Source organism: Oryzias latipes, chromosome 3, assembly GCF_002234675.1.
Source record: "Oryzias latipes chromosome 3, ASM223467v1".
In the NCBI taxonomy this organism is placed as follows: domain Eukaryota; kingdom Metazoa; phylum Chordata; class Actinopteri; order Beloniformes; family Adrianichthyidae; genus Oryzias; species Oryzias latipes.
Genome location: NC_019861.2, coordinates 20,267,466 through 20,294,430, shown reverse-complemented (window position 1 = coordinate 20,294,430; position 26,965 = coordinate 20,267,466). Strand labels below are relative to the sequence as shown.

The window sequence follows — 26,965 nt, the reverse complement described above, 5'->3', positions numbered from 1 at the left end:
ATGTGTATAAATAGATGTGATGAGTTTTTGGCAGGTATCTTTTGCAACATTGCTTCCGTTCATTAAACTTTAAGTGAAATTGACTTTTGTCAGTGCTACCAAGGTGTTTGTATTTAAAAAATGTTTGAAATCACTTTAAATTTTTAGCTTCTGGACAAACTGATTCTGGTAAAATTATTTTTAATATTCTTAATGCTTTATGATTGATTTTCTTTACATCAAGTCTCACTGAATCAGCTTAATTTATTTTTTTAATCTGACAAATCTGAATTAAAAAGAAGTATACAGTGCATAGTTAAGAAAATCCCTTAGAAGTATATAGTCATTATTGTATTTTTTAAGACATTGTTTTTTAGTTTTTGTATAAAAGAGGAAATACGGTACCCAATGTAAGTCTGCTGTTGCTCTAAAATGACTGAAGGTGGAAGCAAAGGGCCATTCTTCATAGCATTTGATTAGACACAGTTTACACTACAATGAAACTAGCTTTTTGTGCTTTATATATCCATTAGATGCGCACCATCGTATTTGATTATAATTGTTGTCTCTAAAATCTGAATATTAGTGCCTTCATGTTTAGAAAATTAGATAAAAATGAAAGCTGATCATTGAACCAAACACTTTTAACAACAGGCTTCCAGGTTTAACAAAAGTAAACTTTAAGACATTATATTCCCAACATATTTAAATACATTTGTTTGGTTTTAGTGGTTTTAAGACTGTCTTTTCCTCCATGTGCGTCTATTGCTTAGGAAAGGCGATGCTGATGACTTCTGGTTTTTTTGTTTTTTTGTTGTTGTCCTGCAGAAAAGAGCTCAGACACAAAAAGTTAGAGAGTTTCACTCAAAGAGCATAAAGGAGAAAGCTGTTCATCTTAGAGGACTTTTCTCAGAGGACAGTTTTGATGTGCTAAAGGTGAATATAGCAAATTAAATGAGTGGCCCCTCCCACCTTACGAAGCATGTGACTTTTGCATGTCTAAGCTTTCTCCTTTGTTTTACTGCACTAATTTTTCTAATCATAAATGCAAGGGTGTGACACCCTGTTTCCGGCTGATCCCATCTGATCTCAAAAGTCTGGTTAATCCTTAGATAGGAGACCAACTGGGGACACCAGGTGCTGGAAGTTACTGCAACCACACGCCATTTCAACACGATTTTTTGGTCCGTTTTTGTTCATATCCTATTTGTTGCATTCGTTGCACAAGGGAGTTGCTGCTAAAATGGCATTGTACTTCTACTTGTACAATGAAAATAATGCTGTTCTACTCTATTCTTTATGAGAATTGTGGGATAATTGACCGAGGCAACCCTTGAAGGCAGAGGAACAAGAATTTACCCCCTCACTAACAAACATCCCTCTCAGAACTAATATTCACCTAGATTTTTGGACTGATAATCGCGTCTGTGCAATCTGACAGTCGTATTCCAGACTGGGGTTTGCGTGCAAGCATTATTTTAACTTTGGTTCCTACCAGTCGGGCTTTTAATCACTTGCAGCCTTCAAACAGTAGACGTGTGATTTTGTGGTGGTACATGGAGGGTTTCTTTGCTCCACCCAGACTGCTGGCTCCAACCCATCTGCCACATGCTGGAACAGCACCTACACGTTCATATGAGGAATGTTTTCTGCTGCACAGTTTTAATCCCATGTAAATGTGTGTTGTGTGTCCAAATGAGAAATGGATTCCAAAAGACAAGTAGTTTATTCTTTTGAAAGCAAGCATGTTCCCTGATGGTAGCTTTTCTTTATTTGTTAAGGAGAACACATTATTAGGTTCCTAATGTTGTTTTCAAACCTTTTTTTTCTGCTTTTTTCTCCAGGGAACTTCGGTGCGGAGAGCTTTTTCTCAATCTTCTGAGAAATGTCACTCCTGCAAAAAGCGTGTTTACATGATCGAGAGGGTCCGTGCCGAGGGACTGTGCTTCCACAGGGAGTGCTTTCGTTGTTCCATCTGCAGCTCGCCTCTGCCCCAAGGATTACATGTGTTCAACCCTGACAATGGTATGTTTTCTTCATGCTATTAATAAATGTTTTTATTCATGTATGTTGATCCACTCAATAAGGACGTGTGCTGTATTTTCCAGAGAAATTATACTGCAGACCTCACTTTGATCAGCAAAACAATGGGACACACCTAAAAAGGAGCTTCACTTCACCTTCTGTAAGTGACCCTCCTCCAATATTTTAGTCATGCCATTCGTAATGAGTACTGAAACCTCTCCATCTACGTCCTCTGTCAGAATCAGTTTGGAGTGGAGGAGCGAAACCGCGCTGCTGAAGAAGACTCGGCGTGCGGCAGCACAGTGGAACTGCAGAGTCGACCTGCAGCAGGTACCTGCAGCTTGTTCACCAGGAAACAGCTGAGCTGGCCTTTGAGTGTGACCCGCGCGGTGTGCAAAGCCCCCTCATATCTGTCCTGCTGCGTACGCAGTGCAGCACAGGCCGTCGCTGGCCACCTGAGGGACAATGCCCACGACTATACGGTGCTGTTTGAGCTGCTGAGCATGAGCCTGCCCCTGCTGTTCGTTTTACAAGAGGTACTGCTGCAGATGCACACAGAGGCTGTGACGGGCGGGCCCAGCGTTTTACAACCAGCCCTGTTTTGGCTGCAGGAGCGGATCGGGCTGAATTAATTTGTTGCATCCTCATGCAGTTAAAATTTAATTCTAGATATTAGTCCCATTTACTGCCATCTTTAATAGTGCCAAATCAGTTTTTCAGTGTCGCTCTATTTGCACAATAAAAGCCTGTCTGTCCTTTTGTTGGATGTATCAAACTTTAAAATGAACAGAAAAACAATTTCCATCACACTCATCCACACAATGATGAACATTTCAGTCACAATGTTGAGTTGACCAAAGAAGTTTTCCACTGACTGCAAATTAAACTGCCAAACTAATGAATTTCAAAGTGCTGCTTAACCATTGGAATCCTTTATATTTTACTTTTACTTCTATATTTAATTTGAAAGAGTTTACATCTTTCTTTGGCCATAGACGGCCACATTTAATAGTTTTCTGCTGGATTTTGCGTAGAAGCTGAACAGTGATGTTGGAATGAGCTCATCAAAAATGTTAAAGAATGAACACGATCACCCAATGGTTCAATAATGAATTCAAACTGCTGAGAAGTCTAATCTTTGGTTGCTGTGTTCTTTTTCTAAAACTGCCATGGCGGTGCAGTCATGCTGTAACAATGCTTTACTTTGAAAGGGCTAAATGAACTTGATGCACTTTGTATGCTTTTCCCTACAAAGCAGTAAACTCTGGCTGTTTAAAAAGCCCGATGTTCTGTTTATATATTTTTTTAAATCTGACTCTTCTGTATGTTTTTATGTTTTTTTTTTTAAAATATGTGAACTATTTGGTTTTTTTTTTGTTGATCGCAGTGTACAATGTTGGAAACCTTTTTTTTCCTCTTGAAAAACCAAAGAGCGTCTGATGTGGTTGTCCTGAAAGCTGAGCAGCGTTTAGCTGGAATGTGCTGCCATCTACTGTTCTGAAGCCTCTCAAACGTTTCCTCCTTACAGTCACAGACAATTCCACAACCTTCTCATCTTTTTGAATGTAGTTTTTTTTTTCTTAATAAATCTTTTTTTTAATGTTTGCATCCAGCCGTTTTTGTCTTCTTATTTATTAGCGTTTCATTTTCTGTTTATTTGTTCTTCTTTTTCAGCCGGAGACTTTATATGAGGTTAGCAAAACAATGGTTTTGTTTGAAGAGTTTGCATTTTAATGATGATCGGCTGCATGGTTGTTTAGTTTTGTGTCAAAAATAAGATAACTGTGTCAAAGTTTGATGCAACACTGCAATGCTTTATGTTTGAGGTAGATGAAGATTTTTGGCCGGCCTTCTCTCATGACTAATGACTGAGGCACCCACACTCACTGTCTGAATGAACTAGAACTACATTTTGTATTTAGATTATTACACTAATGACTTGTTCACAAAAAGGAGATGATTTTTTTGTATCTAAGTAGATTCAATTTAAATTTGGAAAAAGACAACACGCTTAATCAGATGAGTGAGGAATTCCTTGAGAGATCAAAGCACTCTCAGCATTCAAGGTTTGTTGAAGAGCTTTTGAAAGGTGTCATGAATGTTTAGTGGATTGGCTTTTTTTAAATAGAACCGTCTTCAAGGTTTACCTTTGGGCCTTAACCTTAAAGTTAATGTGGATGTGAATGGCTCTTAACATGCTAAAAGAAAACAAACATTTTTTCAGATTATAGAAAAAAAACGTTTGAAGTGAAGTTATTTTAGTAAAATTGAAAAAAGTAAAGATGTGTTTAGACCTTTTATGCTGAAGGCTGAATCAATCTTTTAAAAAATGTCAACTTTGTATTTCCCTGTTAATTGTTTGAGAAAAATAAAATTAACTTAGCGCTTTTATTATGCCAACACCTGAGCTGTGTTTTGGCTAAAATTGAAAAAAATACATAAGTGCAATGGTTTAAAAAAAAGACAAAAGAGAAAACAAGACTTTGTTTTGCATAAAATCAGCTTTTGAAATATTCCTGTCGTAGACTGGATAGGCTTTTGTGGTATTTATTAAATATTTCATTGATTGACAGTAAAATAGCACATAAATCTGCGAGAAAGGGATGTTCCAGACAAAAGATTTACTTTAATCTTTCTAATTCACCTTACACAAGGAAAGTTTTGATTTTTAAAAGTGCAGAAAACAACAAATGCAGTCAAATGACCCTTTATTGGTTCTAGAAATTCCCAATTTTTATGTCTTCAAACATCTTTTTCCGTTTTGTTACCTTAACAAAAGGCATTTTTTTATGAAAAAAAATCACAGGATGAAAAATGTTTTCAAATGTAACAGTTGGAGAGCAAGTGAGCAGTGATGAAAATTGTTTGTGTACAAATGTTAAAATCAATGGCTACTAAATTAGCTTTATATGACACTAATGGTTTGCTGTGATGTTTGTAAATGGTAACAAATCATACCTTAACAGGTTTGTGTTCTTGTTCATTTCTTTTTTTTTTTAACACCTGTAGAAAAGTTCCTTTCTTTTTCAAACTTCTACAACCCTGTTCATCATTTAGATTAAATTAAAAACATAGTTGTCAGTACAAATTAAACTTTAAAAATGTGCCTTTTTTCATCTATAGTGCTATATCCTGTCTTTTAGGAGGTGTGTGAACGTTATTTGAGACATTTTATCTTTAGAATTAAAGCTCAGTCACAAATCCTTAAGGATTCAAAGTTGTTATATTTAAAGCCTCAAGCGAAAAAAATTGTGTTTTCCTCCAAGATCAAAAGGTGCAACAATAAAAAAAAAGCTAAGTTAACAAAACACAAAGTAAAACGCTCGAAAAGTCATCTCGCATTGTGCTGAACTCTGTTCTGGAATGCTCCAACAGCTTGAAGGGTCGGGCCTCTCTGTTCTGCAAGTCCTTGACTCTGTTTAGTTTCCAAACAGAATGCCTTCATCACCGCTATTTTTTATCCCCGTTTTCAACCAATTTGTTGAAAAAAATGAGAATTCATCAACCATGATAAAGTTTGCCTTTCTGAATTTTGCTTTAAACGAATTCCAAAAATTACTTAGACATACTCCATGGCAGAGTGGCAAAAGCCTTTCATAACAGATTTTGTTTCCCAAGTTTTAGATTAAGTTTTCAATTAATTTTAAGACTGACAAAGATGTGTTGCAGCATTGCTGCTGGGGGTTTAAGTATGCGTTCAGATTTGTTAAAATTAATTTTGGATAACATTTTAATGAAAAACGCCTTAGAGGATAACTTGTTAATGTGTTATGGTGATACATTCAATTTATGTGTGCATTCTTTCAAATAAAAGTAAAATTCCTAATATTTTTGCAATATTGTTATTTTGTCTGCAGAATAAAGACGTGTTAATTATTTTTAAAAGACACAAGTGTAAAGAAATGTTGAAACATTAAATTTAACCCTTAAAGATCTCATATTAACCCTTGTGCTATCTTAGATGACCCCACCCTTGCATTGAGGTGTTCTTCCTACCATGACAAAGGTGGATAAAGGTGGAAAGATTTCATGTAATCCATGGACACCAGTGAAGATCACAAATCATTGAAGAAAAAAGGTTCAGAGCACTGTTTAGTGGGTTTAGATGACCCAACTCCCAACGTTAAAGTGCCTAGGATAGCACAAGGGTTACACCCTAATAAAACTAATAGAAGTGGTCATCTCTGACAAGACAAACATAGAGTAAGGCAGGTACAGATGTGTCTTTGTGGATGGAGGAAGGCGACCTCAGAAAAGTATGCCAAGGGAGGAAAAAGACTGAATTGAGGCAGATTTCTTGTAAACGTATGCAGGTAATTTGGGTAAAATCCAGCAACAAGCAACCAAAGTTTGCAGGACATCAACATCCCAAAAAGGATATGAAAACCAGCACCAATGGAAGGAATACAGGACGATACACAATGTAGACAAGCGGAAAAAAGGGGGCATCGAAACACAGTTTACTCCAGAGAGAAAGTACTGTAGATTTTAACATGATGTATCATTGTATTTCACAGAGACTGCAGTTCCTTGGGATAAATATGTAGAAGTGCCTTATAATGTAAAGAAAAATCTAGATCTAGATCTGTTTTCTTATTACCATTTATTTTCTATTTCCTTCATCTCTTCTTGTACAGACTGGCCAAGTAAACTTAAACCGGCTGGAGAGTTGCGTCTGTCCTCAATAAAAAGATGAGGGTATACCCACCTGGAGACCCCTATTGAACCTTGTGCGTTATTTTACAGTTTGAAACGTAAAGGGACTGGCTCAGCGGCCTCGTGGTAGAGTGTCCACCCTGAGACTGTAAGCTTGTGAGTTAAAATATAAAACTGTGTCATCTCAAAGACCCTAAAATTAGGATCTAATGCCTCCCTGCTCCTCAAGCATCAAGGGTCCCTGTCTGAGTAGGTGTCTGTAGCCCATCATTCCCCAGAGGGGAGGGTCCAAAGGGAAGAAGAACAAATTTCACACAAGAGGTCTGATATTTTTTTGTAACTTGAAATGTTTGGAGATAAACCAGCATTGCTTATTGGAATGCCAGTTGCAATCCACATCAATTGTATTTAAGACATTGAGTGATGCCAGTGTTAATGTCTTTGCTAAAGGAAATTTACATCTACTTTTATTGCAAAAAAATACTTGTATGTGATTAAAAGTAGTTAAAAAGGACTCAAGAGCATCACTGAAAAATAATATTTTACTGATCTCCAGATAGCCTATGTTTAATTAATGTAATGGACAAATGCTTAACTGCAGTATTTTATTCCTTTTTTTGTTATTAATAGAAGATGGTCTTCAGAAAAAACAAAAGTAAGCTTTACTGCTGCAATGTATTCAACTGTTTCGTCTTCATATCGCAAAAAGATGTAAATTTTGACAATCAACAAGAATAAAAAGCAGAAAAAAAACATTATCCCTTACAGTCACATTTCCATAATAAATTATAAATTTCTGTATAAATGTATACATATAGACATGTATAAATGTTGTCATGTTTGCTAATTAACTTGTTTTTTAGACATGATAAAGATATGTGTCCGGCTTCTCTCTGTCTAGTGAGGACACAAACTCTCATAAAGTAGAGAAATTATATTTTTTACCCATGTAATTTGAGAGTTCCTTAATTCTTTATTAAGTATTTTAGCACTAGATTCTGTTCTGTCTCTCTCCTATACATATATGTTTAAATGTATGTGTCTACTGAGCGGTGAAGATGTTTCCATTCCTTTTTTCTAAATGGAATCACATTTTCCTAAATGCATAAAGAGCCTCATGAAAAACAGCAGCAGCAACGATTACATGGAGCAATCACAGCCTGAAATTGCATTGAAATTACAGATGCTGTTAAAGTTGATGAAAAAAACACAGAAAATTTAGGAAGAGATGAATCTAAAAATACAAATCCATTATTTTTGCTGATATACAAAAATCATCATTTCGAACCATTAGACACAAAGCTCCAGAGGGAGGGGGAGACACAAATCAGAACGGCAGAGTAAACATTACATTTTACTTAAAGCAACAGAAAAATATCAGGTAGAAAAAAAGAGACTTAGAATCTATCTTTTTGTGTAAAAAACAATAACTTTAAAAACCTGCTGCAGTGGAACAAGCAAACCAGAATAAAATGGTTAAAATATGTAAATATCCTTTAATTCCAAAATGTATTTATGGACTATTTAGTTTAACTTTTCATGTCTATTAAGCAGTCATCAAAAAGTCCTGTGGTGAAATAATTTATATTTTAAACTAAATTTTATAGTATATATAAATCTCTGAAACTGTACATACCCTTTTTTGCTAGTATGCTTTATAAAACACATCATGATTAGAAAATGAGAAAAAAAAACTGTATATGGGAACATCTTTAATCAGAGGGCACGACAGGTTCACATTGGGTATTGTTGTTAGGACTCCGGGGATCTACAGACTAATTTCTTTTATATCCAAGTAGATACAATCCAAAGGCTGAGATTGCAAAGATTCATAAATCTTTTGTTTGTGCTAAGGTTTGTGGTCTTTTATCCCCCTATAATTCCCAATAATACCTAAGATTCAAACATTTCTCTAAAATGATTGTGTTTCAGTCGAGTGACAGCCACAATCAGGACAAAACAGGGATATTTTCAAGCTGAAAGTGTATTGCTCTTCTTAAGTCATTCTTCATACTCATGTATGAACATAATAAATACATTAATTTAATATATGTTGATCAGTATAACATTTATTGTTAAATTTATAGATGACGATAATGCTTAATGAACCTCTGGATGCGTCTCTCCTGAGCTGCTCACAGGCATAAAACCTGATGAAAATAGCTAAACCTAAATAAATGTGATTTTTTTATTTTTAGGCTACAAGAGGGAAGACAGCTGATCATCTCCCAGCTCTGTAATCCTACAGCTCAGGCTGAGGTTGACAAAAATGGCAAATGCTCAAGAAAGAGAATATCTCATTTAAACTGAATCCCAAAACGTGATTTTTTTCTTCTATTTAATAAAAAACAAAAACTGAAAGAAAAAACATCAATGTAATGGAAGCTGGTTTGGAATAATAAAACAAGCTTAAACAAATTCATATGTTAAGGTGTGTTTTATTGTGTTAACTTATTAAACAGACCGGCCGACATGCAAAGTAAACAGCTTCACTTAACCTGGTCAAATAAAAAAATAAAAAACAGTTTTCCAACTGAATGAAAACACGACTCTTAAATGAACCTGAAACAGACAAACAGAAAACAATTTAAATGAAAAATGTTCGCAATTATTACTTTAATTGAATTCCATATACACATAAATTCGCAGTCTGGAAAGTAAAAAGAGAATAAAGTTTATTTTTCTTTCATGTAAAGTTATTTCTGCACTCAGTTAAAAAATAAATCACACGGCATTCTGGAGATTCTTTGAATTGCGTCAACTAATTACGACATTCTTTAGACGTCCCTCTAGATGTTTTTTTCCCCTCATTTTTAACTCAGCGTGTTTTAGTAAATATGTAGTCTTTCATTTTCTTTACCCGCTTTGTCCACTATGTTTTGAGCTGTCAGGAGGGAGGCTGAACCTGTCATCCAGAGAGAAACAGGTCAGATGTCAGATGCTCACAGTCAAACATGCCTGCAGAGATTCACTGTCAGGTTAGTATCATTCTGCCCTGTTTAAGCTTTCAGGAGAAATCAAGAAATTTAAACTGCTGAGTAAGAACGCTCAAACTTCAACAGAAAAGCTCCAGCTCCGATGGAAACATGTCTTAGTTAAAAAACGACATATCTAGTCGGCACACCGACACGCTGCTGGAATGATCCATGCCCACTGCAGCTAATGTGTTACCATGGTGATCCTAAAACAGACAAAGATATAAATTAAGATATTTTTCATTACATCTGAGAGGGAAAAAATGTATCTGATTTTTCAGATCTAACTTTGTTATGTTGCCTACAGATGAGCATAAAACACATTTATTGATCATTATTTATTGTACTCCTCAACAATTTGCAATTCTGAGTGAAATCCTTTGATTCTAACTTTCCTGTCAAAAGTTTCTGCTTTTATCTTAAAAGCAAGTTTTTCATGTCACTTTTGCTGTTCTTCGTATCAATATTCCTTGATCAAAAATATTTACTGTTTTGGACATAACCGGCAAATAAACTCTAAATCCTGAGCTCTCTTGTCTTGTCTTTCTTGTTTAATTTTTTAAAGGATAACTTTATATAAAATGGTTAAACTCAGACATACAATTAAACTACATTCAAATTCGATTTGGAGCTTTTTTCTACCTGTTTTTTGACATTTACAACTTGTTGGAGAATACGAAGGTGATGAAAACACTGTGTTATCAAATGAATATACGTAGAGTCTCATAACCTAAAGCCAAACAGTTTTTCCACCATTTCTAGCAGAAATCTATATCTTTGGAATCATTTCACTTCATTACACAAAGTCAAATATATTGGGAAAAGTAAAAACTTACATAGTCTGTGTTGATCATTTATTTTATTATTAGGTTTCAGTTGGTGTATTTTAAATGTGTTATGCCCGTAAAGTTTGTATTTCAAAATGCTTTCTTGCATTGTCTATAACTGACATATTTTACAAGGGTCCTGTTTGTTTTTCACATCTCTGATCTGAATCAAAAATAAGATTTGTGGGTAGAGTTGGACATGAAATGAGAATAACATTATTTTTACCATCAAAATTCATTGTTCTTTTTACAAGTATATCGTTTATTGAGTCCTTGGGTGGTTCCTGTTCAGCAGAAGCTCTTGGCTTTGGTTGGGAATACTTCTTCAAATTGAGCCTTGGTTGTCTTGCCAGCTTCATCCTCTGACATTTAAACTGGGATAGTGGCATTGCACTTCAATGGCCTATTGTTCCGAACCACTATCATCAGTAAAGTGCAGGATCTGGGTGCTGTGGTTTTTTTTTTTTATTCTTCAACCAAAAAGCAGAAAATAATCACCTGTAATCAAACATCATACACTAAGGTGTCTTGAACAGAATCCTTTTCAGCTATTAGATGTAATTACTCTCCAGTTTCTGCCTTTATATACTACTGTATTCATATCAAATAAGCCTCTCTGCACATACTAAGACGATAGTCCTGCCTGGCCTTTTTATAGGACAACAGCAGTTCAGGGAGCAGTTAAGAAAAACACCCTCAGAAAAGAACGCTTGGTGAGGCTGAAAAAGGGGAAGAGCAGTTAGAGTCTTTCAAGGTTTGAGAACTTGTATGTGTTTGTTATCGATTTGTGCCAGTGCTTCAGGAGAAAATTTAGCAGAAATCTCTTCTGTTCACCACCACTTTTACCCCTCTTCCCATGTCAAAAAAAAGACATTTGTAGACTCTTTAAAATGTCATAGTCTTAAAAAGAGCAACACTTTTCTCATTATTATTTTTGTACTTTGAAACTAAAAATTTTTTTCTGCAAGAACATTTTCTATTTTGATTTGTCAAAATTTGGCTCTACTCATTTATATAGCTTGATAGCAGGGATTTGACAACATCACGTGTGTTTTTGAGATGCAAAGCCTAAAGCTGGTGCATAGAAAAAAAAAAAAGAAAAAAAACAGCCCAAGATGTAATCTGAAAGAACATCTGGTCATAATCACATTTTAAACAGTGGTTATGCTACAATCTGCCATTAATGCTTGTTTTCCACTAGCAGAACCTTGAAAATGAGATAAAGAGATTTGTAGGTAACAATGTGGTATGCAAACTGTGATAATAGTAAATGATGGCAGCATTTGTGAGGATTTTAGAACATAATTCCATCATGTGACACCACTATGCTACTATAGTGTTGTGTGCATGTGCATGTGTGCAACACACAGCATCTGTTGTAATTTGTGTGATGAACTGTTTACAACAAAGTTAAAGATATTGCACAAACAAAAACTCAGTTGAAATTTAGCATATGATCCAAAAGGTAAAGTAGAGACATCAATTTTTTAACTGTTGTTCATTAATTGTACGGATTTGATGAATGAAACAAACAGATGTATTTTAGCTTGACGACAACGCTTCTTTTTAATCGTCAACTAATTGAAGTAAAAGTCAAAGCATGATGCTGTTAATTACTCTTAGAAGTTGTTTTCACAAAAAGAAAAGTAAATGTAACTTAGTAAACATACTGTAACTCACCTACCTCCAGAGGTTAGTGTGTAAAATGCAGCAACATGCAAAACAATTTAAATATGCAAATTGTGTTTGTTACATTTGATTTAATTAGGTTTTTCTCTATACAAGTCGAATATGTCCATTTGATGGATAGAGATGAAAGTTTGAACAATTTTGCCAAAAACTCAATCTGTTAGAATCAAATGCACCCAATTAACCTTTCTAAAACCTAAAATTCAAGCCGAGTCGCAAGTCAAGCCTCATAAGTCAGATTAAAATTTCTTACTTCTAAGTCTCCATCTCTGCATTTCACTTGTTTAACCTGGACTTTGATTTTTTTTTCTTTTTTGAGCAGCACTTGAGGTTTGGAAAGCTCTGCCTGCTCCTGGCACATTTAAATAACTTTCCTGTTGTCATGGTTACTCATTATAACAAATGCTAGAAAGGACAAGAATGACCTGCACAAAACCCCTTTAAGCAGCACATCAAACTAGGACACAAAAATCATTTTAAAAGCTGTATTTTTAACATGGAAAATGTTATGCTGAAAATCTAAGCAGTACAACCTTAAACACATGACCAAACTGGCTTCAACATACTGCCACTTGTTAGCGAAGTCTGGACCACTGAAATAATAAAATTGCTAGCTAAAGGTTACCGTGGTGATGCAGCTGAAGTAGGATTCTGGGACCAGACAATGTTGCAATTAAAAAAATGTTCAATTAGAGATAAATCAGCACTAACTCATTTTTTATTATTGGGGATCACCATAGTAACCTAAGCTGTGTGGCCATGATTTCCAAATTATATATTTTTTTAAAGTCCCCAAGTATTATAATGAGGTTATGTAAAATAGAAAGGGTTATGAAGAAAGATTTAAGGCATTTTGCTGCCTTAAATTTGATGCAAGCATGCACTACTGACCCTGCATTAGCTACTTTAATAGTTTTTAATAGTTGGATGTCAATTCTGGCTTATTTGTAAAATTTTTTTATATTTGACTTGTTGTGTGTACAAATAAAGCATTACATGCATTGATAGAGTTGGTACAGTGGATGTATAAGGCAAATTAACATGCTTTTTCTCTAAATATTTGTTCTGATTTTGGTACTTACAGGTACAGCAATAAGACTTTTAACATGAAAACAATATTGCAGACAAAAAGGGTGATGCTGTGTCTCCATGGAAACTCATTTCCACTGTATTTCAGTGCCGTGTGGTCAGTTTTGTTTATTGCATTTCTACTGTTTTCAAGTTAGAAAACTGTAAGTATTTTTCCACGGCTTTTATTTATAAATAAGTCCTATTTTAGATCATTTATTTAGACTTATTTTTTGCATTATACAAAGTGAAACCAATATTCCATTTTAATAAACACACTTAGGTTACTTATATTTTACGTGTCTTTTGTTTTAATTCATGAATATCATAAAACCTAGCATTAGCATTATGAGAAAAAAAATCAGTCATAAATTATTACACAAAAGCCTAAGAAATTGTTTTAATTTGTTTTTGAAAAAATATTCAAAATTGAGAAATAGGCATGTATGCATTTGTAAAAATGCATTTCAATCTAAAATGTTTGTCTGACACAAATCCAGATTATAAAATGTGTGGAAGCTCTATGTTTGCAAAGTGGGTTTCAGCCCACCCTTTCATTTAACAAGTGAATGGCCTTTACTCTCCTCTCTAATCTCTGAATAAAATGAATCTGTGTAGCAGACTGAGTAAAGTGGAGAGCCAGGAGTCAAAGTGGAGAGCCAGGAGAGCACCTGGCCTCACGCGCCTATCTGATTAAGGGAGGCTGCAGACCAGCCTGAAACAGGCCAGGCGGTGTCAACAGCAGGGCAGATCTGAGGTGTATGAGACAGAAGAGCAGGCCAATTTGAAGCCACGCCACAGTGCATGTTGCTCTTATCACATTGAATAACACCAATGAGCACTACGGTGGAAGAACTATAGTTTGGTGCTTTCTGAAGCATTTAATGATTATTTTGTTGGGATATTTTTTCCACAATGGCTTTAATGAGACTCTTCTGATGATATGAATTCAGTGTTGAATACAACTTAGATAAGTGGAAGCACAAGTTAGATGCAAACATCAAAATCCATTTTTTCTGTCAAGATGCAGAAACAAAACAATAGCACTCAAAATACAAATATTGAGGCAGTGTCTGAGTAATAATATATTTTTTTCAGTAGATCCACAGCAACATTTTTAAGACTTGATAAATCCATATTGAATTGCATTTTTTATTGGAAAAGTTGTTTAACACTCATATGTACTTTAAGTACTAGATGCATTTTGAACACACTCTTACTCTTCTTCAATAATCACTGTTCTTTTAAATAAATGAAATGTTCTATCCTTTCGGTTCTGCTCCTCACCCTGCTTTCTCTTTGTCAAAGCCACTCAGTGTAGCAAATATGTTTTGTTGTTAAAATACATGTTTGCCATTGCGTGTCTCATGTTTTGTAATGTTTACGTTTTTAGATGATAGTTTATTAAGTTTATTGATGCTTTCTCTCATAATCTATGTGATGTGCTGCACTTGGCTCATCCACAAACCAGAAATCAGAAATCCTTCTATTGTCATTGTTGCACAAGAAGCTTGTGACACACAACAAAAATCTCAGTGCTATCCAGCTGTTTAAAGAATTATCAAAGTCAAGATTGAAACTAGAATGAGATATAAATATAAAGAGGGGAAAACTTGTGAACAGCAAAAAATAAATGTAAGTAAAAATATTTTTGGACATGTACTGCACATAAACATTATTGCTCTTCTACACATCCTGAGATATTAAAGATTGCACATGATTTGGTACACCTACATATTCTATGACTAAAAAAAGAAATCTCATCCTGATCATGTCTTGGAAAGCTTGTTTTGCTACAAACAATCTAACCCTTAGCACATATCACAATGCTAAAAGTTTGTAGCTGAAACCTCTCAAACTTTTCTTTCTATGGTCCAAAATGTGCTTTTACTGCATTTTCAAGTAAACAACGTACAGGTGAATTCATCCATCTTCTTGTGCCGTTCAGTCCTGTGCAGAGTCACAGGGGTTGCTGGAGTCACTTACAGGCAAAGGCGGAGAACACACTAGTACAAGCGGGTGAATTATTACCAGAACATTCGCCATTTAGCTGATCCAAACCAGAAAAAGTAAAGCTACACACAGTAAAATACTTAGAGAATTGTGTATTTTTATCTCCAATCCTTAACACAGAAAGGTGGGGTTCTTGCTTTCATTGTGTGCTGCCTTGTCTTGTTTGCCACCTGAACTACATGATCTTCAGTGGTCACGCCCTGTTACGCAACAGGAGAGCTGCACTGCACAAAGTTGTTTTGGAGCACACAAAGACTGGTCTTCTCTCTTTCTGAAATACTTTCTGAGTTCTGACCCACAAGAATTTCTAATATAGATGTAGCCATGTCCTCAGGGTTGTCTTGTTTCCATGCATGAAGATTTCTCTTGTGGTAAAAATATGAAATAAAAATAAAATAAATACAGAAAAGTCAAAGGACAGATCTAGCTCCTATGATATCAAGTCTTCTTCAATCAAATGTGAAATGCTTGTCACGTTGAAAAATTTTGATGGTTACCATTTGTTGTTTTAAGTAAAATGATAGTATTTGCTTAAAAACTCAGTCATTGCTTAGTTAAATGGGCAGTAAAGAATCAGATGATGAAGCACAAAGCATGAAAACTGCCCCTTTTAAAAAGCATACACCTCGCTGTGCCTCTGCCTTTCCCAGCCAAACGTGCACAGACACATGTTAAAAGGTGTTGATGGATGTCCTCAGAGGAGCAGTCGTCCATCTTCATACAGCCCTTTCTTTGAGGGACTGGTGTCAAAACACAGCCCGCTAATGGATGACTTGTTCAGACAAGACTCTGCTGTTATCTTTGTACTTTCTCTCCATCAGCGTTTAAAGGCATATTTGTAAGTGTGACCAGTGGGGTTCTGTTTCATCATCTCTCGAACAAAAAAAAGTTCTGGAAAGTATACTTTTGTGTAAGTCATATGATGAATATATTATTTAAACATCTTGCTATTTTTTCTTCTTCTCACATGACTAAAGATTTACTAGTCCTGTAAAGTCAATAGATTCTTTTTTTTTTTTTTGTTCTCTGTGAGCTACCATAGGCCCGAGTGGTCAAGAATGAACCAAATATGTGATTATGGAGGGAGTGTGTGTCCTAAGGGAAAGTGACAGATGACTTGCAAGATACAAGAGCACAGTGCAGAGCTTTCTGTCTTTTTGCCTCCCAAATCTCAAAAACATGGATTCCCTTTCTTTCAGTTAAAGTCCCAAAATTCATCAGTTTAGAACAGCTTTTCTGTAACTCTTTCCCCAATGTCTTTCCACAATGTGCATGTTTTTTACATTGCAATTGCTTGTTTTTAAGGCTGTCTTGATCTCATGTGTCCATGGGTGTTTTCACAGGTGCTTTTATAATGAAATGTGCTATTGAGTTAAACAGCTGTTTGACTTTTCCTTTATAATTACACACATACCGGTACATGGCAGTTGGTTGGGTGGTTTTTAGACATTATATCTTCTATTTCCTAATCTGCAATTATATATATATATATATATATATATATATATATATATATATATATATATATATATATATATATATATATATATATATATATATATATATATATATATATATATATATATATATATATATATATATATATATGTTTGTGTGTGTGTGTGTGTGTGTGTGTGTGTGTGCGTATAGGCAAACAAATGTAAATACCTTTTGCAAGCCATCTATTAGGGAAATTAAAATAAAATGTGCATCAATTTTTCATTCTGCCGTGGTCCTATGATGACTCATTCATTTGTAACAGTGCAAATCGGATGGTTGTCATTATGAAAATATCTCTAAATGCAGAGTTTATTAAATGTAGTGGAAATCACTTAGTTGGAAAAGATCATTAAAAACAACCACAGTGTTAATTAATGTATTATTCATCATTTAACTTAATTAATATTCAGTCAAAAACATTTCATCTCAATCCAGCTAATCTAGTTTTTTTCAACTTAATGTGATCAAAGTAACTTAGTTTTAGGTTAAAAGGCCTGAGACTATTTAAGGATCACTGTGTAAGAATAAAATAATAAGAAAAACTGAAATTCTTCACAGTTTGCTTACATTTTTCTTATTCTTTTTTAAAGACATTTTCCTTAATTATATATTTATACATTCATTTTACATTTTTTTAGTTTGACTTATTTGCTTGTTTTGTACTTAATTTATGTATCAGATAAAACTGTCTGAAAAAATGTAAAAAGAAACGATAAAAACACTAAAGAGACCAGGGTAATTGAAAAATTTGCGCAACATAAAAGCAAATATTAAAAAACACACTAGGTACAATAAAAAAGCTTAGAACAAACTTTCAAGTTAACAAATTAACTCGTATTTAACATTTGATAAGGCACCACCAAACATAATGCAAAGACATGATTTTCTTGCCACTCAGTAGGGGTGTGACAATTCATTTTAACAATGATTTGATCTGTGTCATAATTTGTGGTTGCTGATACTCAATAGTAGTTCATTTTGAATGATTCGATTTGATCTGATTCATTGACACAAAATAGATCCAGAACATCTTTAGCCAAAAATTCAACTAGCGTGTCTAAGAGATGAGTTCTGAACAGTGCAGGGGACGTTTTACACATTCCTTGTATTTCTTGCAAGATAATCAAGTGTAAATTAAATATGTGTACAAACAAACAAACAAGTAAACAAGAATTAGTGGCAAATAAATTCTCATTTTATTTTCATAAAGTTCAGCCCACAGTTGTTTTTCACAAAAATAATCCAAACAGAACACTAATAGAACATTCTGCCACACTGTGGTCACGTCTTTTCAAAATTCAAAGTGTTTCCACACATTGGACTGGAATGATGGCTCGGTCATTTTTTACCTCCATCACATGTGTTGTCCACTCTGATGGTACTTGTTGTTTTTATATTATCCTTAAATAGTATTTTTTTCCAATATTGATGTAAAAAATGTATTTCATTTTTAAATCAATTTATATGATATTGGTCAATTTCATGCGGTTAACAGTTTGCCTCAGAAGGATCGATCTGGTTGGATCATTTATGAATCGATCATCGATTAAGTCTACTTATTGTTACGGCACTAATATTAGTTTACATTTATGTAATATTTTTTTGTTTTTTGATATTATTCTTATTCTTTTTTTCTTCTTATGTTTACAATGCTGTCATTGGCTATGGTAAAGAACAAATTTCCCACGTGTGGGATCAATTAAGTAATTCTGATTCTGATTAAATAAAATATACAAGCCATGAGCTTTAATTTAATTAAATTGTTAAAATTAACATAACAGTAGTTTTACAATAATTTTACAAGTGTGATCAACTTTTTATTTTTTTTACTAACAAAACTCCCACTTTTCCCCCTCTATAAAAAATACTTGTCAAAACGAAGGAACTGCGAAGCTCTAAATTCGGAGTTTCACCGCGTCCCTGAAGGCGTCACCTCCCGGGATGTTTAATGCCCTCCCAGTCCCCGCTGCGCTTCTGCTGCCTGCTGCCCGGGCTGGCTGCTGGCCGCTGGGCTCGGGATGACGCCACCTCTCGCTCCGCCCCGGCGCAAACTCGCTCCCTGCGTTCATTTCATTCCTGCTCTCATTCCGAGCATTCTTCGTATCTGTCAGTGCGCGAAAGCGATTCACCTACACCTTTGCTGGCTGGCCCAGAAACACCAGAATAACTTGACATAGTATTCCAAATACTCAGTAACAATACAATAACAAAAGAGAGGGACATTTGTACATGAGATTTCAGTAATAAGGTAAGTTTCAATTACAGTTACAGGTATCCAAAGTAGGTGTAAAATTCTGTTCAAGGGGTGTAAATATTTCTGGAAGTACTAGTGCGCGTGGATTAATACGTTAGCTTAACGGGGTTGTTTGGTGTCGAAAAGTAGCGTTTGGTCGTTTGTTTCCTCCGCGGGGATAGATGGCCGCTGTTGCAACAGGGTGCTCACTTTCAGCACTGTTGTAGCTTCGTGGCTTTGACACGGCGCTGGGAAAATCTTTGACATTTTTAACATTTTTTGTGGGGGGGTGGGAGAAAAAGCCTGATTGCTCGCCCCCCCTTATGGAAGCCCCAGACGTCCCGTCTGTCAGGCTGCGAGGAAACTCTCCGTGGGGTTTTGGGATGAACTAAACAAACGCACAGCCCGAAATTGACAGTTTTTTAGGACAAGATGACGGCTGAAAACGTTGCTGTTTCCCTGTCCGTAGTTGCTTCTGCCGGGAGTTGGTGGATATTTCACGGGGGGATTTTCGAAGCTGCGTGGAACGGAGAAACACGGAGGGGAGACTTGTTGCTTCGGCACGTTTCTGACGGGCCACTTTTCAGATCGCCATCGAAGTTCTGCGTGTAAGTAAAAAAAAAAAAATCATTCAGAATTCCTGCTAGTGGTTTTTCCACAGCGGTACGTGAACTACTCTTCATGTTGTTACTGTAACTAAACTAACCAAAGTGCTCTTTAACTACAATTTTCGACGGTATATTATTTAAAAAAAAAACAAAAAAACAAATTTAATTCTTGCTAAAATAAATGTATGGTTAAGTTAAAAGACATACTAATAAAAAATAAAGACACTTTACCGAATTGAATCCACATTCATTGTCTTTAGCTGTGGACAATTCGCTCTACTACTTATATATATATTTCAATATCCGGATTTGTAAGTAGTGTTATGCCGTTTTATGTAAACGAACTGTTTGGTAGAGCTGGGTTTTATTTGGGGTTCCCCTCATTGTTGTCCCTTTCCTGCTTGTGATTTGGGAAATGCCTGCTCAGCTAAAACTGGAGAACAAACTAACTCCTGTGTGCCACAATTCTTGTCTGTTTTTCTGTTGCAAAGGATGGTTTGAAAAATAGCTTTCATCTGTTTATGTTCCTTAATGAGTTTGATTCACACTCAGCTTATTTTTTATGTTTTATTTTTAGAAAAAAAAGGTCTCTAAAATGTTACATTTATAGTAAAACACCCTTGGCGCTCAATAGAAACTAATCAGAAAACATGTAAAAAAACATTCCAGCAAGTTTTTCTTTTATTTTCCTATCAGTAAAAACTGGAGTTGAAAGGGTGAACTAAAGGAAACATTTTGGTAGATATATATGACAATATAGATATATAAATTAGATTGCTGGTTGACACAATAAGTGTTTGTTTAAAAAAATGTCTATAGAATTCCCAGCTTTTCCTTTTTCCTGTTCTTAAAGGTATAAACTAGAAGACTAATCAGCAAACTGCTGCCTAATCTGTTGTTGATATACAGAACTGTACAAATATATGAGGGATTATAAAACAAAAGTCTAAAATTAGCACCAAAGGTTATGAGTCTGAGGTGTCACTTTACTAAATGTCTGCATTTTAGTTTTTTTTTTGTACAAACAGGTCATAAGACCTTTATTGACCCAGTCATGAACACAGAGCAGGATTTCATCTCCTCTATTCCATAAATGAGCAGGTTAGCGTACAATAATAAAGCAAATCTTTGTTTAATGTGCGTCTGTCTCTTGTGAGCCATGCAGTTTTCAAGTACCTCATTTAGTTTATCAGACAGATTGCAGGGGTGACCGACCAGCTCTTAAAAAAAATCAAATTTAGCCCAAAGTGGGAATTAAATAAATCCAGTTGTTATTGCGCTGCAGCTCTGCAGCTCTTGTTCTGTACACTAAGGCAGCTGGTTAGCACAGGTGTGAGAAACTTTGCTGCATGTTTAAAACATTTTTTGAAGGAAACTGCAGTGGAACATTAGTTGTTTCTTTGCATATTATATTATTTTTCAGGTGGTAACTAATTGATCAGGAAAAAATGACTTACATTTACATTTCAGTGTAAATCAGGTTTTAAAGATGTTCAGTTAGCTTATTGGACTATAGATTATTGTCTTTAACTCACTTAAAGAATTTAAATTTGGACTTTCTCAGTCTTATTTGAAGGACATCGCCTCACACAGACTTTAGTTTGTGTAAACGGACTCACAGCTGGCATTTTGTAACACAAAGACTCATCTACATTTTTAATCTTTTGATTATAGTGTGAAAAAAATGCATTTTTTCTTTTTAGAAATATTGTGAAAATTATAGGTCATTTGTCCGTATTAGAGCAGGTGCAAATACATTTTAGAACAGAAAGGCTGTGCTTGTTGATATAGTGGCTTATTGTTGAGGTTTTGGTCCTTTTATGTTGCCGTGTTGAGGTCAGAGGGCAGGACCACAGAGAGTGGAGTTTATTTGTGGTGAACTGTGGACACAATAATTAGGCTTAGAGAAGCAGTGATTCAGTGCTTTAGTAACTTAAAGCAGAACAACTCTAAATATTGACTGCACTGCTTAAAAAAGCGGCTGTGTTATTTTAATAAAAATGGTTGTCTTGTACGTTTTCGTGTGTTCCATTCTGCAACATTCTTTAACTTTAAGTGCATGCTTTGCTCACAAAAATGTGTTATACAAAGTTCATGAAACTAAAATTATTACTCAATGTTTTTTTATTTTTATGTAAATGTATTTTTTTTACATTGCCTTAAAACCAGGCAGTTTCCAAGTGAAAAACCCTTAAAGTAAACAATGATAAATATATGAGTCTAAAATTTTGCTTTTTCATAGGAAATCAGGAGATTTTCATCTCCTAATAAAGAGGTGTTAGTAAAGCGTACAGTGTTCTTTTTTTTATAGCATCTCTTATGTCATTAACTTATGAAAAATATAAATATTCCATATTCTTTTAATCCAGCGATATGCTTTTTGAGACGGTCTCATTTTGTCTTCATGGTGACAGAAATATAACTTTTTGTCTTCATTTTTTAGGAAAGTATTGTTTTCAGTATGTGTTCTGCACTCATGCTACAAACAGACTACAAGCAAAGACATTCCCATAATTCAACAAGTGAACTGTACGCATGTAAACGCTGGATGATAAAGATAGCATCAATGTGATAACTGAGATTTAAAAAGTATTCAGCTAAAAGTGTTACACGATCCACATCCTCACCATAACAGAAATTGCTTTCAGTCTAAAGAATGAAGAAATTGTATCATCAGCCTTGTAAAGCTTGTTTTGTTTTTAACTACATGCATGCATTTATTGGGTTTAGTAAAGGTTCAAACAGATCATATTACAGAAACACGTCAGATGCAGCCAATTCTCTGTCACTCTAGATTTTCTCTTTTTTTTTTAATCATATTTTTTAAATTTCATTTTATTGCCATGTAGTTAGCTACCATATCTTTTTCATTTAACAATGTTTTAAAAATAAAATGTGGTTTTATGTAAGTTGATAGAATCGATCATTTTATCAGTAATGGCCTGTACATGGATTTTGGCCTTGAGAGGTTTTTTTTTCCTAATAAAAAGGTTGTCAGAGGACAAAGTTGGTCTGAAAAACCAAAATCTTTTTCCACATTTTAACTTTGTGTATAATGGTTCTAACATGATTTATAAAACAAAACTTTTGACAAAGGCATTGTTTTTTCTATCCGAGTTAAATGGCGTATACTTATTTAGCGCTTTTCAACCTACAAGGCCCAAAGCGCTTTACAGTCACAGACCCGTTCACCCAGTCTGACACGCGTTCACACACACACGCACACACACACACACACACTTACACACACACACACATTCACACACTGGTGGCGGCTCCGCTGCCAAACACTGGTGCCAACCTTCCACCAGAGGCAAGGTGGGGTTCAGTTTTTAGCCCAAGGACACTTCGACACATGGGCGTGCAAGGTGGGAATTGAACCTGCAATCTTAAGATCACGGGTCGACCGCCCTACCGCTGCACCACATTTAATCTTTTTTGTGTCATGTATTGTACTGCACACTTCTCTTTATATTATGTACAGTTTGTATTATTATTATTAGTAGTAGTAGTAGTAGTAGTAGTAGTAGTATTAGTAGTATATACATATTATGTATGGTCTGCATAAATGAAAGAAACACTTTATTTATTTTATTTTATTTATTCTATTTTATTTGTAATGGCTGAGACACTATATTTTAAAATGTAGAAGTCTATTCTTTTATTTAGTTATTGAAAACCTATTTTAACCATAGGTACTTTTCTACTTTTATTTTTAAAACATGTTTTTAAATAAATGAAGGGTTATGTTCCTTTGAAATAAAACAAAATCAGAAAAAAAGTATTTTTTGTTTTAGTCATTGTTCCTTTCTGAGAAAAAAATTGAAATTATTCAAAGTTTGGGTTGGATAATATGACAGAATAATACAGAACCCACCTGTCAGAAAAACTTTCGATATGGGATATTAGTGATTAATATTGTGATGACGATATTACTTGCGCTACATGAACCAAAAGCATAATTTCCATTTTACTGCCACAGTTAGTTTAAATAAGAGTCAACATAAGTTTAATTATCCTCCAAATGACCCTGGTCTACATAAGAGGTGTGTGAAGGTTCTGTTGCTTAGTTTGGTTTTTATGTTGTTTTGGTCGTGTTCTGAGTTGCCCTGTCTGTCACACCAGATTCAGGTTGTTCATCCACACCTGGTCTTCATTAAGTTACTCACCCTCCGTGTATATAAGAGTCTGGTTTTCCGTTCCTCAGTGTCAGGTCAACTACTCTGTTCTGTTTTGTCACTCGTTTGTTGCGCCCAGGGTTTTGTCATGTTTTAGTTTATTTTTTATTAAATGTTTTTTCTGTCACCAAGCCTGGTGTCCTGCATTTTGGGTCCTTCACCACCAGCTCCTGACAAGGCGAGTATCTAACAGAAAAGGCGTCCATCTGATTGGTCAAATGCATAAATGGATTTATTTGATTAAATACTTCAAGCTGCATTTATTGCAATTTTCGACATCTTTTGGGATATGCATATTGCACTGCTTGATTTTGCGATAACGATAAATTTGCGACTTATTGTCCAGAACTACAATCTATCATTTTAAACATTTCTATGTGAGTTGTTGTAAAATTGGACCAGTTCTTAAGTGTCTCTGTTGATAAAGGAGTGAGTGTGTGCAGCTGGTTGTGATGGATTGGTGACCTGTCTATGGTCTGTCTGTCCTCTCACCTGTTGACAGCTGGGATTTAGTCTAAATAAATTCAAGTGAGTTCGGCTAAATAGAATAAAAAATGTCCGAATGGATGCTGTCTGTGGTTAATATGTGACACAGATTCATTCATTACGCAGTCGGATGTGATGGATCAGGAGGAAACTTGCGTCAAAAAAAGGCCCTGAGGTAAAAACTGATCTTGTTAAAAATGTAATCTTATAGTAGTCATCTCTGCTCAGCTTGAGTTATGCCCATAGGAGAAGTGTGACCAACACAAGGAACCTGGCTCAAAGCCACTGACGTCACCTAAGCAAATCTGCTTGAGCACTGTAGTCATAAAATGACTGGCAGCTACTGAATGTACTTTGGACCTGGAGCCTCCTTAGTTCCTCCAACAGGTTTTTTTCCCTACTTTTTAGGCCCGAGTTAAAATATGCTTTCGTTTTGCTGAAGAAGCAAACATTGATTTTCCCAGTTGTAATGAATAACTTGGGCTCGTTTGGTTTTAAATGAAACAAAGACTGATTAAGCTTCCCTGACCGTGAAGTCACAGCACTTTACATTACACCCCTACAATGTTTACCATATGGCAACCCTGATCGTCTCCTGCAGAAAGGAACATTTCTACTCCATTATCCTAACCACTCATTATGAATGCAGAGCACTTCATATAAGTTTCTGCATGCTGATATTTCCTTTTCCTTTTATTTTTATTTGGAAAAAGAAGACAAATAAATGAGCCAGCTCTCGGTCATGGACGGGGAAAAAAAAGCAATATATAGTCCATTAATCATGTCATGGCTCAGTTTTTGAAACCACTATAAACATTTTTAGTCCTGACCACAAAAAAGGGGGGAGAAAAGGCAGGAAATCTGGGCTTCAACAACTTCCTTTCTCTGTGCAGAGACTACAAACATTAGTGAAGCTCAGCCTCTCACTAGAAGAAAAGAAACTCATGGAGAGAAGCAGTCATTTCTTTTTTTTTTCCTATCGTTTTTTTTTTTTTTTACCGAATACATATAATTTGTGGTCTGTATTCTGCTGTAGATTACTTAGTCTCTCTGGCACCATATTCCCCAGTCACTACTAAATTCTCAGAAGACCTTTTGTGAATGGTCACTGTAGTGTTTTAACGACTGAGGCGAATGGGGAGAGTGGACTCTTTCCACTCTCTGTCCTGCTTTTAAGGGAAGTATAGATAAAGGAGGATGTGAGCTTTAAACATTGAAATATCGAGCATTTAAAAAACTATTTATTTATTACCAAATCTACTAAATTGTAGCTGAATAAACACGGAAAATATTTGTAGTCCTTTTGTTTTTGAGTATGTACTCTGAAGAGAATCAAGTTTCCAGCAATAGGTCAAAATGGGACTTGGAGAATGAATGTAGTGTCTGATTCTCACAAAGCTGGATACCAGCATTTTAGCTGACCAGACCTTTCTTGATTAATTATTGTCTTTTAAACAAACAGCTTTTGGGAGAACTGAAGGGTTGTATGTTTAAGGGTGAATTCACACCAACAAGTTTGATTTCTACCAAGGACTGTTGGTTCAAATAGTCCCAGGATTCAGTTCTTCAAGGACAGGATGCTGCAATAACGTAACCTGGATGACTCAGAATCTTCATTGACAGTTTGGATTGTCAGGTTTAATGTGAATATCATCTGATCTCTGGGGCAGACTAAAAAAGTAAACCCAATCCTCCCTGAGGGGGAGAGTTTACGTTCACTTTATGGATAACTGAAGTGCATAGATGAGTAAATTTGCATACTGGAAATGTTAGTAAAGCAAATCTGCCCGGAGGCTGAAACCAACGGAACATAGCAAGTGAAAAAGATTTAAAAACTGGACAGAATATCTAACAATAAATTTATAGTAGGAAAATGGTATAAGGATCTATTAAAACATTGTAATCTGAGGATTAGATTTTTTTTTTTTGTTGCTTTTTCTACCATCTTGGATTTTCAATACCAACACATATATTTTTCCGCTTGGAACTGTGTGATGATTCCAGGCCATTCAGTCCACTTCAGTCATTGGTTCACTTCCAAGAGTGCCGTCTATGAAAGCAAATCCAACCAGATGATACTTATTTGCATTCTCTGGCAGGGATGTCCCAAAACGAACATGTGATTGGAAATGGGGGCTGATCACTGTTTTTCAGACTCCATCAGAATTGGATGCTGCATCCCAATCAGGGATCGGATATTGATTTTAATATTATTTTGAACACCGCTATCTATTTCAAGCTTGTTATTACAGATAAATACTCTACTAGAGGTCTGTGTATCATCAGCAGATCATGACACTTTATTGCCAAAAAGTGTAGCAGAATATGGTTCTAGTTTGGCAGGAGGCACAGAAAAACACTTCCGTAAAGTTAGCAAGATAGACTTTTGGGCTAAATTTTTCATAAATGCTTAAAACTGACAGCAAGTGTTTCTTAAGATTTGTCTTCAATCAAACAACCTACAAAGGCATTTCAAAAGAAAAAAGATCAGATTTAAAAAAAAGACAAGAATGGCTCTCTCTGTGTTGCTGGCAGGGAGATGTCTGCCAAGGGACTGTCTACAAAGTGCAGATCTGGAAAGAAGTGATTAAAAAAAGGGTAATCCATAATCTCTCAAAAACAACCAAAACTAATAAATTGTTACATTGATATAAAATAGTCAAGAATACTCATCATATTCACGCTACAACAGCAATTTTAAAAGAAAGTCATCAATTATTTTTAAGAA

The 26,965-nt window shown here is 35.2% G+C and overlaps 2 protein-coding genes across 13 annotated transcripts in view; both read left to right on the top strand.

The window, feature by feature from the left end:
• mical2 (microtubule associated monooxygenase, calponin and LIM domain containing 2) overlaps nucleotides 1-10,162 on the top strand; it is a 35,907-nt gene extending 25,745 nt beyond the window's left edge. For 2 of the 5 annotated variants that reach the window (XM_023953474.1, XM_023953471.1), the window contains 4 exons: nucleotides 808-915; nucleotides 1,824-2,004; nucleotides 2,088-2,164; nucleotides 2,244-3,616. In XM_023953474.1, the coding sequence (XP_023809242.1) occupies nucleotides 808-915; nucleotides 1,824-2,004; nucleotides 2,088-2,164; nucleotides 2,244-2,636 (759 nt within the window). In that variant the 3' untranslated portion in view covers nucleotides 2,637-3,616. Of the gene's footprint in view, nucleotides 1-807; nucleotides 916-1,823; nucleotides 2,005-2,087; nucleotides 2,165-2,243; nucleotides 3,617-3,678; nucleotides 3,697-6,641 lie in introns of those variants that run through there. The other 3 variants (XM_023953473.1, XM_023953472.1, XM_023953475.1) reach the window with 3 other exon arrangements.
• Nucleotides 10,163-18,709: 8,547 nt separating this feature from the next.
• Nucleotides 18,710-26,965, top strand: part of tead1 (TEA domain transcription factor 1) — a 51,885-nt gene continuing 43,629 nt past the window's right edge. For 4 of the 8 annotated variants that reach the window (XM_023953467.1, XM_011489176.3, XM_004066996.4 and 1 more), the window contains exons 1-2: nucleotides 18,711-18,980; nucleotides 19,435-19,573. The gene's annotated coding sequence lies outside the window, so the exon portion shown is untranslated. Of the gene's footprint in view, nucleotides 18,981-19,434; nucleotides 19,574-26,965 lie in introns of those variants that run through there. The other 4 variants (XM_023953466.1, XM_023953468.1, XM_020714013.2 and 1 more) reach the window with 2 other exon arrangements.